Source organism: Herpailurus yagouaroundi, unplaced genomic scaffold (assembly GCF_014898765.1).
Source record: "Herpailurus yagouaroundi ecotype Mexico unplaced genomic scaffold, PumYag 163, whole genome shotgun sequence".
NCBI lineage: Eukaryota > Metazoa > Chordata > Mammalia > Carnivora > Felidae > Herpailurus > Herpailurus yagouaroundi.
The window spans coordinates 53,240,667-53,255,468 of record NW_024412404.1 but is presented as its reverse complement, the minus strand read 5'-3'; the positions used below and the strand labels follow the sequence as shown (position 1 = coordinate 53,255,468).

Sequence of the window (14,802 nt, the reverse complement as noted above, 5' to 3'; positions counted from 1 at the left end):
ATCGCGGTCCGGGAGTTCGAGCCCCGCGTCGGGCTCTGGGCTGATGGCTCAGAGCCTGGAGCCTGTTTCCGATTCTGTGTCTCCCTCTCTCTCTGCCCCTCCCCCGTTCATGCTCTGTCTCTCTCTGTCCCAAAAACAAATAAACGTTGAAAAAAAAAAATTTAAAAAAAAAAAAACAAAAAAACAAAGTGATGAGCATTTCAGGGCAAGCATCTTGCTCAGCACCTGGTACATAAATAGGAGCAATATTTGTTGCACGTTGAACGTACCTAAGTGTCCGTCGCAGTGTGTAATGAATGAATTGATTTTTGAGCACCTGACCTGATGGCTGGCTCCCAGCATGTGTGGGGTGGATGGATGGATGGGTTTTGTTCAGAGAAGTCCAATACTGAAATCAGAATTTCTAGCGTGCCTCTCTGGCTTCGTGTATCCTGTCTGTTACATTTGCTGCTTGACTTTGAAATTGGATTTCCTCCTGTTTTACTGCAGAAAATGCAATTCAAGCCTTTGGCAATGGCTCCGATGTGACCGTGTGGCAGCCAGCCCTCCCAGTTCAGACCACCACTGCCACCACCACCACAGCCTTCCGGGTCAAGAACAAGCCCCTGGGACCTGCAGGGTCGGAGAATGAGATCCCCACTCATGTTTTACCACCTTGTGCAAATCTGCAGGTAAGAGCCGAGCCCAAACTCCCAGCTGAAGCTCACCTCTGGGGGTGGAGGGGCAAACACGGACCGATTTCCTACACTGCATTTAAAGATAGATGGCTGATGATGGAGGGCTGCTCGGGTTTGAATCGTAAAAGTGCATTATAACCACGATAAATGGAGATTGTGAAGTGCCACAGAGTGGGGAGAAAGGTGGATTCTGGAACGGATGCCCATTTCCTGGGAGTGTGACTTTGGTCCAGGTACCCATAGTTGGCCTTGGTGTCCTCACCTGTAAAATGAGGGGGCTAGGCAGATGAATCTTTAAGCTGTGTGTCTGTGGAGTGAGTGGAAGAGTTGAGTCGGGTACTGATTTGTATATTACACTCATTCTGTGTTCTCTACAAAGCAGCAGCGTATTGAAAGAGAAGGTAGTCTTGGGGTTGTTGCCATTGCTGGCATTTAAACCCAACGTGGAGTACTTAATTCTCTCTGAAGGTGAGCCAGAGACAGTGTCGCTAGGGAGGTGTTAACTCCAACGTAGAGTCCTGTATGGCTTCATTCTTCCAGAAGCAGAAGAAAATGCTTTTCCAAAGTAGGAGGAGCCGTGTGGAGCTACCCTACGAAGCCTCTCGTGTGAATAGAGGCCAGGGAGAATGGCTGAGAGATTTCCTTGGGGTTAATCCAGATCTACAAGGGCAGACCCACAATGGCATGCTAACAGTGCTTTCCTGCCTTTAGTCAAAACAGAGCGTTTATTTTCCTTTTTATTGATTTTTTTTCGTAGTAACGAGTACTCAGCTATTTAGCAAGACGTCGCATATTTATATGTTTGCGAAATATTTTCACACATTTTACCTTATTGGACGCCATCCTCCTGAGGGTTGTGGAAGACTAATAGTATTATCGCTAGCCTCGTTCTTGCACTTGAGGACACCAGGGCTTGGTGAGGTAACACTTTTGCTGGAGCCTACGGAGTTTGTGTCACAGAACTGGTGCTGGGGATCTAGGAGACTCCTGTTGCTTTCGTGGTTCTTCCTGTATTTGGGGGGAGGGGTAGTGGTGACCACATGATAATGTCTGCTTCCTGCCATGCTGGGGAAGGGGTCACGTGCGAGGCCCTGTGATATCACTTCACACTTGTCCCTGCAGTATACCCTCCCTTCTCTCTCCCCACCCTGCTGCCACCAAGGATAAGGCTCACCAGAATGTTCACCAGAAACCTTCTTTTACCAATACCTCCCTGACCCCCAATCCCCTTTGTTCCCTATAGACCACTGGGGCAGTGTTTCTGCTTCTGATTTGCTTGCTGTCTTCTCTCCCACAACGTCTCCTCTCTTCTTCTTGGATATGCTACATTTCATTCAGTGACTCTCGTCTCTGCCCCGTCCTCCTATGTCTTCCCCGGGAACATGCCCCCTCGGACACACTCAGACACACTCATGCACGGCACTAAGGAGAAGGCAGGCAAGGAAGCCGTGCAGCCTAGGGTCTTCCAGATGTTCTTCATGCTTCTAAAGCATTTCCTGAGTATGGCCAATCTCCAGAGCACTGTGCAGAAACTGCCAGAACTGGGAGGAGGATTGGAGAGTATTATAGCATCTAACTGCCCCGTCTTGCAGCGGAGGCCTCAGGCTCAGGAAGGGGAGGTGGCTTGCACAAAGTCCCCCCAGCCGGTGAGAGGAGGGTCTGGAGCCAGACATCGCACCACAGAAACAGGATCTATTCTTTGTCTCCAGCCGGTGCTCAGCGTCCTGCTTCCTCTTAGGTCAGCCTTCGGTTCTTGTTGGGTCCACTCAGATTCTAGCGTCAGGAAAGACAAGCGGCCAGATGAGGGATAGGACCCTGTTGCCATTCAGTGATAATAGTGGGCTCACAGAAGATTCTCGGCTGGTAGAAGAGGCAAGCTCTGGCCGCAGCATGACCGGGTTCTTTTCTGCACGTGTCTGAGTGCACAGAGCATGACCGCAGATGCAGCATTTATCCGGTTTATTGAGCTCTTTCCGTGTTTGGGAAACTTCGTGGAGTTGGGTACTCAAAACATTTCTCTCCTCAGTGAACTTAACAAACAATGGACAAGATGCCGCTTGTCAACATTTTGGGAAGGTCAGACCGAATTCACAGAGGACATTTCAGAAGAATAGCCATCTTTGGAAACTCCACGAAACTAGTTTCCTCCACGAGAGACGACTCTGTTAGCCATAAGGAGGCATTCTCCCCACTTTCCTGTCCCCTGCTCCCCCCGCTCCCCACCAAGAACACGGCGGCTGACTTCTGCTTCCTCTGGTGCTTGCGTGCCTTGGCTACACAGTGTTTTGCCGCCGACACATATCTGCCCAGCCACCCCTCCCTACAAGGAGGCCTCTGTGCCACTGCAAGGTTGCCCTGGCAACATCAGGGGACACGTGCGCCCTGTTCCCAAGAAACAGCGCCTTTCCTTCCCCTGTATCAGTGATAGGAAGTCTGCCTCCTAAATAGAGGGCGAAGTAAAATTAGAGTGTGATGTTTATGTCAAGGCTGCCATTTAACTTCTCAGCAGAGGGGAGATGGAAGTGTGGGACTACCGAGGATTGAGCAGGCTGCCCAACTTCTCTACCCTGTGCCACACACACAGAATCCACATGCCTTGGAGCTAAGCCGTATTTCACTTCCAGGGAGCCCTTCAGGTTCCACCACACCTTGCCTTTCTTCCGAAGACAGTGACCTCCTTGAGCCTGTTTTAGCACATGTGAGGCAGGGAGCAAGGGCATGGGCTCTGCAGCCAAGCTTGTGTTCAGACCCAGGCTCTTATCCTCACTGACATCATGGCTTCTCCAAGCCTCAGCTTCTTCCTCTACAAAACTCAAGGATGACCAAGCTGCGAGAGTCGAGGGGATTAATGGGGGTAATGCTTCAGTCCCTGGGGCGGAACGAACACTCCAGAATGGTGCTTTAAAAATGTCCCATGCGATGCCTCATCCCGAGTCAGTTGGCCACCGGGTCCCTTGACGGCAGATGGAGGGTGGTGTTGTGCCTTGCTTGCAGACGTCCTTTCCTTTTCCAAATGAGTCAACTGAGGCAGGGAAAGGCTAGCGATTTAACCAGAATCACGTAGTACTTCTTTGGAAGGGCTGGGATTTTGGACCCAAAGCCAGTGTCCTTCTGCCTTATTCCATGAGCTTGGACAACCTGGGCTCTTTCTTTGAATTAGGAATGGACAGAAAGGAGGAAGTAAAAACCAAAAAAGGAAGTTATGCAGTATTTGTCTTTCAGCAGTTGACTTATTTCACTTAGCATAATGTCCTCCAGGTTCCCGACCTCACTTACATGTAGGATCTAAAAACATCAGGCTTTTAAATTTTTTTTTTTCAACGTTTTTATTTTTATTTTTGGGACAGAGAGAGACAGAGCATGAACGGGGGAGGGGCAGAGAGAGAGGGAGACACAGAATCGGAAACAGGCTCCAGGCTCTGAGCCATCAGCCCAGAGCCCGACGCGGGGCTCGAACTCACAGACCGCGAGATCGTGACCTGGCTGAAGTCGGACGCTTAACCGACTGCGCCACCCAGGCGCCCCAACATCAGGCTTTTAAAGCAGAGTAGAATGGTTGTTACCAGGTGCTGGGTGGTGGGGGAATATAGGGGTGCTGGTCAAAGGGTACAGGTTGCAGTTAGGTGGATGGATGGGATCTGCAGCTCTCATATACAGTATGGTGATGATGGCTAACCATACTGTACTGTATACTTGGAACTTACCAAGAGAGCAGATCTTAATTGTTCTCACTCTCCACCCAAAGTGGTAACCACATCAGGTGACAGACACTATGTTTATTAGTTTTCGTCATGGATACGTGCATCAAAACATCACTTGGTGTTCCTTAAATATATACAGTTTTCATTCGTCAGTTATACCTCAGTCAAGCTTGGTTGGGGGAACAGAAAAGTCAGCGAGGAGAAGCTGGTTTTGACAGAGGAGTTATGACCCCCCATGCTTCCTGAAGGCAGCTATTCAAATAATAAGGAAAACGCAAAGTTCTTGCTTTAGGTTGGGATTCTTCCTGCAATTCCAGGAGACAGGAAATAGGGGAAAGACTGAAAGTTTGCCAGTAAAAGTTTTTGCGGCTTGGTGATGTCTTTAGAATGACCTATACTAACAACAGTTGAAAGAATCATTGGAGGCCAGAGGATAGGAGACGAGTGAGTGATAGGAGACGAGCCTTCGGCTCGAGAACATGGTCCCTGGCACTGATTTAGGACTCTCGCTTTGGAGTATCACTCCCAGGAGACTCATTCTCTCCATCTGTCCTTCTTTGGCCTGCCTGGCTGTCTCCAGATAAATTACCATTTGCCGGGGGTCCTAGAAATATCTTAGAATGGCGTTTGTCCCAGCCGCATGTGTCATTACTCAGAATAGAACTGACTTAAACCAGCTTGGGATCCATTGGTAACAGATTTGGAGAAAGTCAACTATCTTTGGCAGCTCTAAAGTTCACTTCCCTTGAGAGGCACCCTCTTGTAATATTTTAAAATATACAATAATATGAGAAAACTCTTGGGGACTTGAGTTTCTGTCTTAACATTTGAGATAGATTTCCCCCTCGGAAAGGAAGAAATAAGAATAAACATTTTCAAAAGTCGGCTTCAAAGTGCAATTATCAACAAACCAAGTGCAATTCTTTTGGAGGAATGGGTGGCCTTGGGTGTGGGGCATACAGGACTCGTCTGCAGTTCCTATGAAAGGCTCGCCTTTAAAAAAGGAAAGTTGATTGATTGGAATAAAATGTCATAGAAATGTCCAAGTGCTAACCCCCTGAGGTGATAAAATGCCAGGTTTTGGGTAACCCGCCAAGCTCCCATGTCAGGATTAATTGGCAGTCATATTAGTAACAAGTGTGACGCAGGCTGTGCTATTGTTGGCATATCCCTTGGACTTGTACAAAGTGGTCACATGAAAAACAAAGGAAGATTAAAAATTCTACCAATTATTTCATCTTACGTGCACTTGAGTGGTCTGCTAGCTAGAAAAAGCTCAGGATATTTAAACCAAATGGACTGTGCTTGTCGCTTATTGAAAGTAAATATCTTTAGGAGATGTAAGTAAGCATTGGAAAAATCCCTACTTGGCATCATTGTTCACTACCTAAGTCTGGAAGCTTAAAGTGAAGACCCCTTAAAGTGGCATTTGTAGGTCTGGGATGCCATGGTCAAACAGGTTGATACCTCCTCTTGGCTGCAGCTGAGGACCCCGGGGAAAATTTTGCTGTCTCTGCCCCTGCCACTCTTTCCCCACGAAAGAGATGTGACAGGAGAAAGCCTGGTGGATTTGGGGGGCACACACTCGGATCCATGGCCAGCAGGGTTGGTGTGGAATAGCTGTGACCAGTTAGAAGGCTCTGGTGAACAGCACAAGCCACAACCAAAGTCAGGTTTTTTTTTTTTGTGAGCCAAAGAAAACGTGTGTGGGGAGACCTGGAAGGCCAGAGGTTGCAGACAGATCTCAAGTAGGGCTCCTCCCCTCTCCCTAGCGGGACTTTTAAGGCAGCATTCTCGGAAAGAACCAGCAATGCAGCTTTCTCAGTCATAGAAGAGATGCGAGCACAGTCCCGCGGGTAGCCATGGTGAGGATGCTTACTGCTAAAACCACCAGTGCAGAGGCCGGCTGTCCCCTTCCCCACAATAACCCATCATCTGCCTTGGTGGTTGGACCACACTAACCCTAAGGGTCCCACAGCAGGGACACTGCTGGCCCTCAGTGGGCCATGGGAGCAAAGGCCTTGAGGTGGGCATCTTTCCTGGAGGAGAAAATCTGCAGCATCCACTGGACTGGAATCCACATCGATATCTCGCTGGCCTCCCTTACTCCCTCCAGTTCCTTCTCTTCACAGAGTACAGTTTGAAGCCTATAGAAATGGTCTGGGTGCTTTGTAGGATGTAGGATGTTTACAGGTTGCTGAGAGGGACAGAGGGCAGGCAAGATTTGCCTATCCATTACACTCCTCCATATTAGAGTATTGAAACATTTAATTAGAATATTGACTATTAGAATATTGAAAATGATCTATGTCTGAAGCAAGACTTCCCATCCTGGAAGAATAGCGTGCCCTACCCCTCCTCTGCCTCAGTGCCTCATCACCTCAACAACGTCCGTCCCTTCGTACCTGATAGGGTGACACCAGACCGGAAGTGATTTCGAAACGCTTCCAGGGCCAGCCCCCCAAAAGTCTAGATGTGGCGGTGGGAAGGCAATTATCCAAACCTGCTAAATACCCAGGGATCCTCTGGCTGTGACCAAGTGAAAATTTTAAGTGTTGAGTTTTAAAAGGAAAGCTGCCAATGGGTGTTCTGTAAATCATTTGTGCCAGCAGACTGACCCCATTATGTCAGCTAATCCTGGAAATACAGGAGGTAAATTTAAATCTTCGAGCATGAAGCACTTAATCAATATTCTAAATGTTTTTCTTGCAATTTATGCTAGCAGAGCAATGGGGTGCTTTGGCGTCCTGTTAATCTTCCACCGGAGAAGAGGCACTCGAGACAAGGCCAGGGTGGTGGGATTTCACACAGGATGGTTGGTGGGAGGGCAGGAAGCTGGAAAGGGAAAGAGGGAGGTGGTTATTTCCACACGAGTCCCCTGGCATGGGGACGCTCATCCACCGATCCCAGTGGGCAGAGCCACCCCGCGTGCACCTCCTTGGTACTTTCCTTTAACCCGTGCTTGACAGCCTTGGAGTTGACTTGCCAGGGAGAGCATGAGCTGGGGTCAGATGCACCCGAGTGAGAGCCCTGGTTCAGTTCTTATTGCTGTGTGACCTGGGGCACGTTTCCTACCTCCTCTGAATGCCTGCTCTACAATATCACCTGCCGCTCTGGTCTGCTGTGAAGATTGAAAAACCGGTGCCCAGACGCAAAGGGCCCAGCTGTCCAACCCTTGTGATCGATGAGATGTGCAAGAGCTTTGACTCTGGACCCTGGGGCCATAAAGGAAGGGCTCTTCCCAGTGGCGGGGAGGCCGTGAAGCAGAAAAGACGGATCTTTTTAGTGCTTTCTTAATTTCTAAGAACCGTTTGAACTGAGTGATATCCAGCCAGTTCTAAGAATTGGCCATTGTAGAAATTCGTAAGGAAGGAGGGAAGTGCAGGTGTTCTTGGGACGGCAGGACAAGGAGGAAGGGAAACCAAAAGGCAATTAAAAAAAAAAAAAAAAAAAAGGACGAGGTCTTGAGGGGTTACAGCTGTTCCAAACTCCATCTCACCATGCCCAGAAGGACTGTCCTGGGAGTGTCATCCTAACAGCCAGCTTCTTGGCAGCGTGACTGGGGCCGTGACAATAGTCGGATCTCGGTCCGTTCTGGGTACCAGAGTGGGACTGTCTTCCAGGGGCCATTGCCACGTCTCTCTAACCAGTCAGTTGCTGACATTGGGAAGAGGGGACACACCTGTAAACAGGAAACAGTCTTAGTGGCAGGAAAGATAGTGTTTTGAGAACCAGCCCCACCTCTTCGCCTCCGAGACCAGGACTTTGAGTCTTTCCCATATCTGCGTTCTGCCTGTATGTTAGTTGCTTAATATTTATGTTTAAACTAGATATGCTTACTTCTGTCAACACTGTCATTTTTAGACTCATCCGAAGCTGTTAACATATCTGAAATATATGCAAATCAGTGTGCTCATCTTCTATAATCGTAAATATTAAAATTAAAACAATAAAGAGTGTTTGTAATGCCACCTAAATAGCGTCATATACACCAGTGGTCTCCCAGACCCTACTTGGAGAAACATGATAAACCATGTAATGTGACAGAACCCAGAACTATTTGCTTTGATAACATGCATCGCCTCCTTTTTTATGGTTGGGTATTAATAAAGCAAACGTGCATAAGCTCTTCCCACGAGTCGAGTACTTTCCTCAGCACGTTATATGTATATACAGTCACTCAGTCCCCACAGTAACTTCATGAGGTCAGTACTATTGTTCCCATTTTTTCAGACAAGAGGCCTGAGACACAGAGAGACTGGAGCAGGAGAGGAGAAATGGAAAGGTAGCACCTTCCCCTTCTGTGTGTTTTAAATGGCTACACTACATTACCTAAATCACTGCACTTTACCTCTTTGTTTCCGGATAACATTATTCACTCAGTATAGATTAAAATCAGTTCCTAGATTCTTGTTGAACATCTGGCAGATGGAGATGCCAGACTGGCTTATAAACTGGCATAAAGAAAGGAAATGACACCTATCCTGACACCAACTGGTGTCCCTAGAGCAACTCAATTCTGATGCTGGCTCTCGGAGTCAGCACAGACTCCAGAGGTTAAAGGGCACAGCCCCCAACAAGACTGCCCTTACTTCATATGCCAGCCATGCTTCAGGGATCCCCAGGCCACCTGCACTTCTGACCGGCCAGCCACACATTCAGGGGTTCCCATGACTCCTCAGGTTCAATTCACTAGAACGACTCAGAACTCAGAAAAGCACTATTACTGATGATTACAGTTTTATTATAAAGGATACAAAGCAGGACTAGCCAAATGCAGAGATACGTAGGCTGAGGTCTGGGAGAGTCTCCAAAAAGAGAGCTTTCGTGCTTTTCCCTGCGGGATCAAACACATCACCCTCCCAGCGCACTGATGCATTCACCACCCAGGAAGCTCCACGGGGTTTCAGGGACCAGAGTTTTAATTGGGGTTTCATGACATAGGCATGATTGATTGAGCCATTGGACATGTGATTGAATGCAGTCTTCTGCCCCTCTCTGGTCCCTGGAGGTCGGCAGGTTGGACTGACCTCACGTGATTCAAAGCCCCAACCTAGTTGGTCTTTCTGGTGACCAGCCCCCGTTCTGAGTCATCTCATTACCATAAACTCAGAGGTGATCCACAGGGCTCAATGAATACCAAAGATCCTCCCATCACTCAAGAACTTCCAGGAATGTGAAGGTTATCTCCCAGAAACCAGGAACAAAAGCTAGTCAGATTCTGATTTTAATTCTGGGGCCAAGCAGTGAAACTCCTCACAAGAAAGCTGGAGTTGAAATTTTGAACGTGGGCTCGGTTCACCACTTACCAGCCGTGAATCTTTGGGAAAACTACTTAGCCTCTTTGTCTCAACTTCCTTATCCATGAAATGGGGATGATGGTGGTAGAGCCTTCTGGGATGTTACAAGGATTCAATGTGATCCCACCCGTGAGGTGCGCGTGGTGTACCGCCGAGCTCTGAGGAGGTGCTGGTCGAGTCTTTCTCATCTGTGAGTTTTGTGTAGCTTCTGGCACTTGGATCTCCCTGGTCCCCTCTCTCCCATCTTCTGGGGAAGTGCCCTGAAGGGCCAGGCTGGGTTTTGCATTGCTTTATGGGTCCTATTTTCAGTGGTTTTTCTGGGCTTGGTAGCCTGTAAGGCTTTGCCACCTGTGCAGCAGGCTTATTAAGGATAAGAGAAGGTGAGTCCTTGTCAAAGTGGTGCTTTTGAAATGTAATTTAGATTCAGATGCTTCTTCATGGGAAACCGCTTGCTTCCTTGGAATTCTTTGCAGAGGGTGGGCTGCTCGCCTCTATACCAATCTTGGAAATTTCGATAAGGATTGTTTGGTGATCTCTTGGCTGTGAATTGAACAGCTCCCCCAGGTCAGGCTTGCTCAACCTTGGCCCTATTGACATTTTGGTCTCTCAGTTCTTTGTCGTGGGGAGGGTGGGGGCTGTCCTGTGCCTTGTAGGGTGTTTAGGAGCACCCTTGGCCTTCATCTTCTAGATGCCAGTAGCACCTTTCCCTAATTGTGACAACCGAAAATGTTCCCGGACATGGCCAAAGTCCCTTGGAGGGCAAAACCGTCCCTGAGAGAGGACCACTGTCCAGGAAATGAGGGCTGCCTCAAAGCCCCCCTTTCCTTTTGACAACAAGGGAAATGGAGGTGTTGGAGAGTCTTCTCAGGTTTCTCTGCATGATAAGCAACATAGGGAAATGGAAGAGCGGAGAGCCACATTGGGCCAAATCTTTCCTGGGTAGTCCAGGCAAGAACAATGAAAAGGGGCTGCCGTTGCCACCAAAGTCCCATGCTTGGACATTTAAGCTAATTTGCCCGAGGAAGCACTGCCCTTGGGGTGGGACCTGAGGATACTATCAGAGGTAGCATTAACTGAGGCTCTTGACCCGGGTCTCACCATCCAAGGACCATGGGCTTTAGGGCCCCGCACCCTCACATTCTTCTGTGGAATGTTTTTCACCCACCCAGCGTGCTGGACGAGTGACCCACAGGTGACATTTCAAAGGAGACTTTTGCCGGACGACCGGAGTGGGTGGCAGCGTTTATATGTAACCCCCATCAGGCTTCCCGTGTGGACTTTGAGCAGGGGGGAGCTCCAGGAAGGGTGGTAACAGAGCAGGTTGCAGATCAGACCGCCAATGCCAGACTCGTCGCCACTGAGCCCTCAGCACGTGTGCTGAATCCCAGTGACTGTGGCAGCACCGATGCCATTTCCTGAGCCTTTTGTTTAAGAAAATGACCTTGGTGCTGCATGTTATTTGTGGCATTTGGTTTATGATCTGTGTGACGTTTCTACCATTTCTGCATATCGCGGAGTGTTTTCTAGCACCTACTGTTGTTTCGGTCTCATGAAACAAAACAAGACAAAAAAAACCCCAAATCTTGGCTACACCTAGCGTTTCCTCTGCATAATGCTCTCCTGCTTGGAGTGAGTTTATTTCCCCTGCTCTGGGAGAAACGAGCCGTGAGGGGTGTCTTCCCTTAGCAGAAGTGCTAAGCCTCCGGGCCTCCCACCCAGGCTGCTCCCGGGCTCCCCCAGAAGCCTCCCTGCAGAGCTGTGGACCAGGCGGCCAAGGAGCCTAGGGGCCTGCGTGATGGGCCCAGCTACTCCCAGCATGAAGAGGCTGCCAGTGGGCTCCTGGGATTTAATCTGCCCGGCTCCGGCTGCCAGCTGATGAGCTCAGAGGGAAGCTGCCTCCCAGGATCCACCCACGTTCGCCCTGGGAGGGAGGAGGCTGTTGTAAAAACAGTTTTCGAAAGAACTGCTTATAGAGCATTTTCCAAGCCCCTTCATCCAGGAGAGTGCCTGACTTCCAAACTCAGAAATTGGGTACTACTCCATTAAGGCAGCATGCTGAAGCACACCTTCAGTTGTGTGTTCAAACCCTATCGGACATGGAAGCCTGCAGCCTATAACCGGTAGCGAAAAAACAGGAATCTCATCTCGGGGGGCAGGCTTCCCGGTAGGTAGGTGGCCGGTGTGCACATCGCCCGCACCGCAGGGGGCGGTGGCACACGTTGTATCAGCACGATTGGGACACCCAAACAAAGCACCACGGACTTGGGGGGGCTTCCGCAACTGAAATTTCTTCCTCACGGTTCCAGAGGCCGGAAATCCAAGATCAAGGCTTGGGTTCTCCTGAGGTCATCTCTGTGGCTTTGCACGTGGCTGTGTTCTCACCATGTCTTTGCAGTGACTTTGCCTGTGTGTACATGTCCTTGGTGTCCCTCTGCGTGTCCACATCTCCTCTTCTTATAAGAACACCAGTTAGGGTGCGGGGAGCCTGGGTGGCTCAGTCTGTGAAGCGTCCAACCATCGGTTTCAGCTCAGGTTGTGATCTTGTGGTTTGCAGGTTCGTGGGTTTGAGCCAAGCATAGGGCTCCGTGCTGATGGTGCGGAGCCTGCTTGGGACTCTCTCTCTCCCTCTCTCTCTGCCTCTCTCCTGCTTGCTCTCTCTCAATAAATAAATAAACTTAAAAAAAAAAAAAAAGAACACCAGTTCCAGTGGCGTGGGGCCCACCCTAACAACTTCACTATAACTTAATCACCTCTTTAAAGACCTGTCTCCAAATACAGTCACATTCTGAGGACCTGGGGAATAGGGATTCGACATACAAATTTTGGGGGGACCCCATTCATCCATAACATATGTCTGAGGGGAGGTACTTGATAACTAAATATTTGACATTAAAAAAATCTCATTTATGGGGTGAATTTAAGCAGAAAAAATTACTCTTGCCACAGGTCTTCCCACAGGGCACTGGGTTCTGCTAAATATCTCTTGTGTATAGCCTTTGAACGTGAGAGACTCGCTCTCGGCTGGTGCTGTGATGGAAAGAACATGGGAAGGCCCCTCCCTTGGGCTGCCCCGGCCAGCCTGCACACACCTGCTTTCCGCTTTGCTTGGAGCTCTGGCTATCACTCGTGAGCTTCCACAAATTTAATTCAAGCAATGACTTTTTGTGATTGGCACATTTGCATTGTAGCAAACGTTGGTTCAACATATTGTTGGAATACACAATACTGTAATTTAAGATTATTTTATCAGCAGTAAAGGGTTTTATAATTCATTTAAAAAGTTGTAATGGGCTTGAGCATCTTCAGTGGAGTTTAATAATATAGCGTTTTATAGCTGGCTGTAAAACTTCAGATTACGGTTGTAGCAATTGTGCAATTCTATTTTATAGTTTAATAATTGTTCAAATGAAGGAGAGTATAACGTTCCTAAAAACCGATTTAATGACTTAGAAAAATAGCCTTTATCAAAATCTAACGTATACCTTTAATGAACCCAGATGTCACCTTTTCAACAAAGGCAGATCATGGCATCTATTTTTCTCAACCACAAAACCCTCCAAATTAAGCGCACCTAGTGTAGTATCTCCGAGTTATAGTTTCCTCTTTTTTTAAAAAAAATATTTTATCCCTAATCTCCGATAGCCAATATAAGCCTGTTTGCCAAGCACAAGGTGGAGGGCAGCTAGGCCAGAAGAGCTTCCGCAGGAACAGGGAGTAAATTGGTTCTCTCTTTAGAAGGTTCTTTGTTTTACAGATGACCCCTTCATCACACTGCTTCAACCGCAGCTGCTAACTTTAGTAAAGTCCCTTATTAATGCCTTCAGATAGCCCATACTTAACCATTCTGTGAGTGAGTGGCAAAATGGGGAACCCTACATTATAATATAATTGTATACCATTATTACGAGCAATAAAAGTGTTAGCATATAGCATTGGGCAAAAGGCATTCATTCATGCTGTCATTGGAATTACAGTTCATGTTGTTATATTTTGGGATTTTCCTGGGTTATATTCTCAGACAGCTAAAATCAATAAAAGAGTAGGCTCTACACAAACACGGTTACCGTGGAATACGCTTTGGCAACATGGACCCAGGACCCTTGAGTGCAGTGATTCTTGGGTGAACCAGCTCTGGTTCAGAGCCGTGTTGCAGTTACGGAGAAGTGGCAACAGCCAGAGGAAGTCCATGTGGCTGGGCTCCTTCCTGGCTGGGGTGCAGTCCATGGGCTTGGGGCTCACGGGCCGTGTCCGCTTTGTGTTATTAACAGCGGTGGCTGGGATGCGAATGGCAGGGAGGCAGACCCTGAACTGTCCACCAGATAAGTAAGCAGGAGAGAGGTCCCCAGCAGTGGTAGACTCTCTTGCATCACCCTGAAATGATGGGGGCCTCCTTTTCCCTGCTTCCCACTCTGTTCTCTAGCAGCCCCACCCTTCGTTGTCAGCTCCAGAAAGCTTCTAGCTGAAAGTTGGTGCTGCTTGGGAACAACTTAAGGCTGCCTGTCCCAGAAGCATCTGAGTATTCTCTCCCAGATCACGGCCACCTCAGCAAGGATACCACAGCCGGCAAGCATTCTTGCTGTCCCGCGGCAGGCACTTGCTCCAGGCGTCAGCTGTTGTCTGTACCTATTCCTGCCCTGGCACATGGCGCCCCCTAGGTTACAACGAGGCCGGGGGGGGGGGGGGTAGTAGCCCTTAGTGATTCTGAAGTCCCATGAAGAGCACAGGCATCGTTCAGTTTACTCCAAAACCAAGCTCGCTTTGAGATAATGTAGCTCAAGCGTTGAGTGTGCCCATGCTTGACAAGGGATCACGCAGACAATAGGCCAACAGAAGTATGGTTAGTTCTCAAAGTTGCTTTTTTCTCTGTTTGTAAGAAAAAGAGGTTGTGCTTAAGAATAAACAACACTGAAGGGCCAGGCTTCTTGCTATAGTAGAATCAAACCTTTCTGTGGATTTCAATAGAGAGCAATTTCACGTCCTTAATCCTTGGATTCATCGTCTGTAATATGGGAATAATGAGCACCTACTGCCTAGGAGGGTTGTAATAATTAAACAAATTAAAATTCTCCAGCGTAGTAACGGAGCCTCCAGTTCAGCACAGTAACTGTTTTTATCATCATTTGA

At 48.4% G+C, this 14,802-nt stretch overlaps 1 protein-coding gene across 2 annotated transcripts in view; it reads left to right on the top strand.

The window, feature by feature from the left end:
* The window catches only part of GFRA1 (GDNF family receptor alpha 1), a 214,722-nt gene that overhangs the window by 184,800 nt on the left and 15,120 nt on the right, over positions 1 to 14,802 (top strand). For both annotated transcript variants that reach the window (XM_040486568.1, XM_040486567.1), the window contains one exon: positions 490 to 671. In XM_040486568.1, the coding sequence (XP_040342502.1) occupies positions 490 to 671 (182 nt within the window). The remainder of the gene's footprint in view (positions 1 to 489; positions 672 to 14,802) is intronic.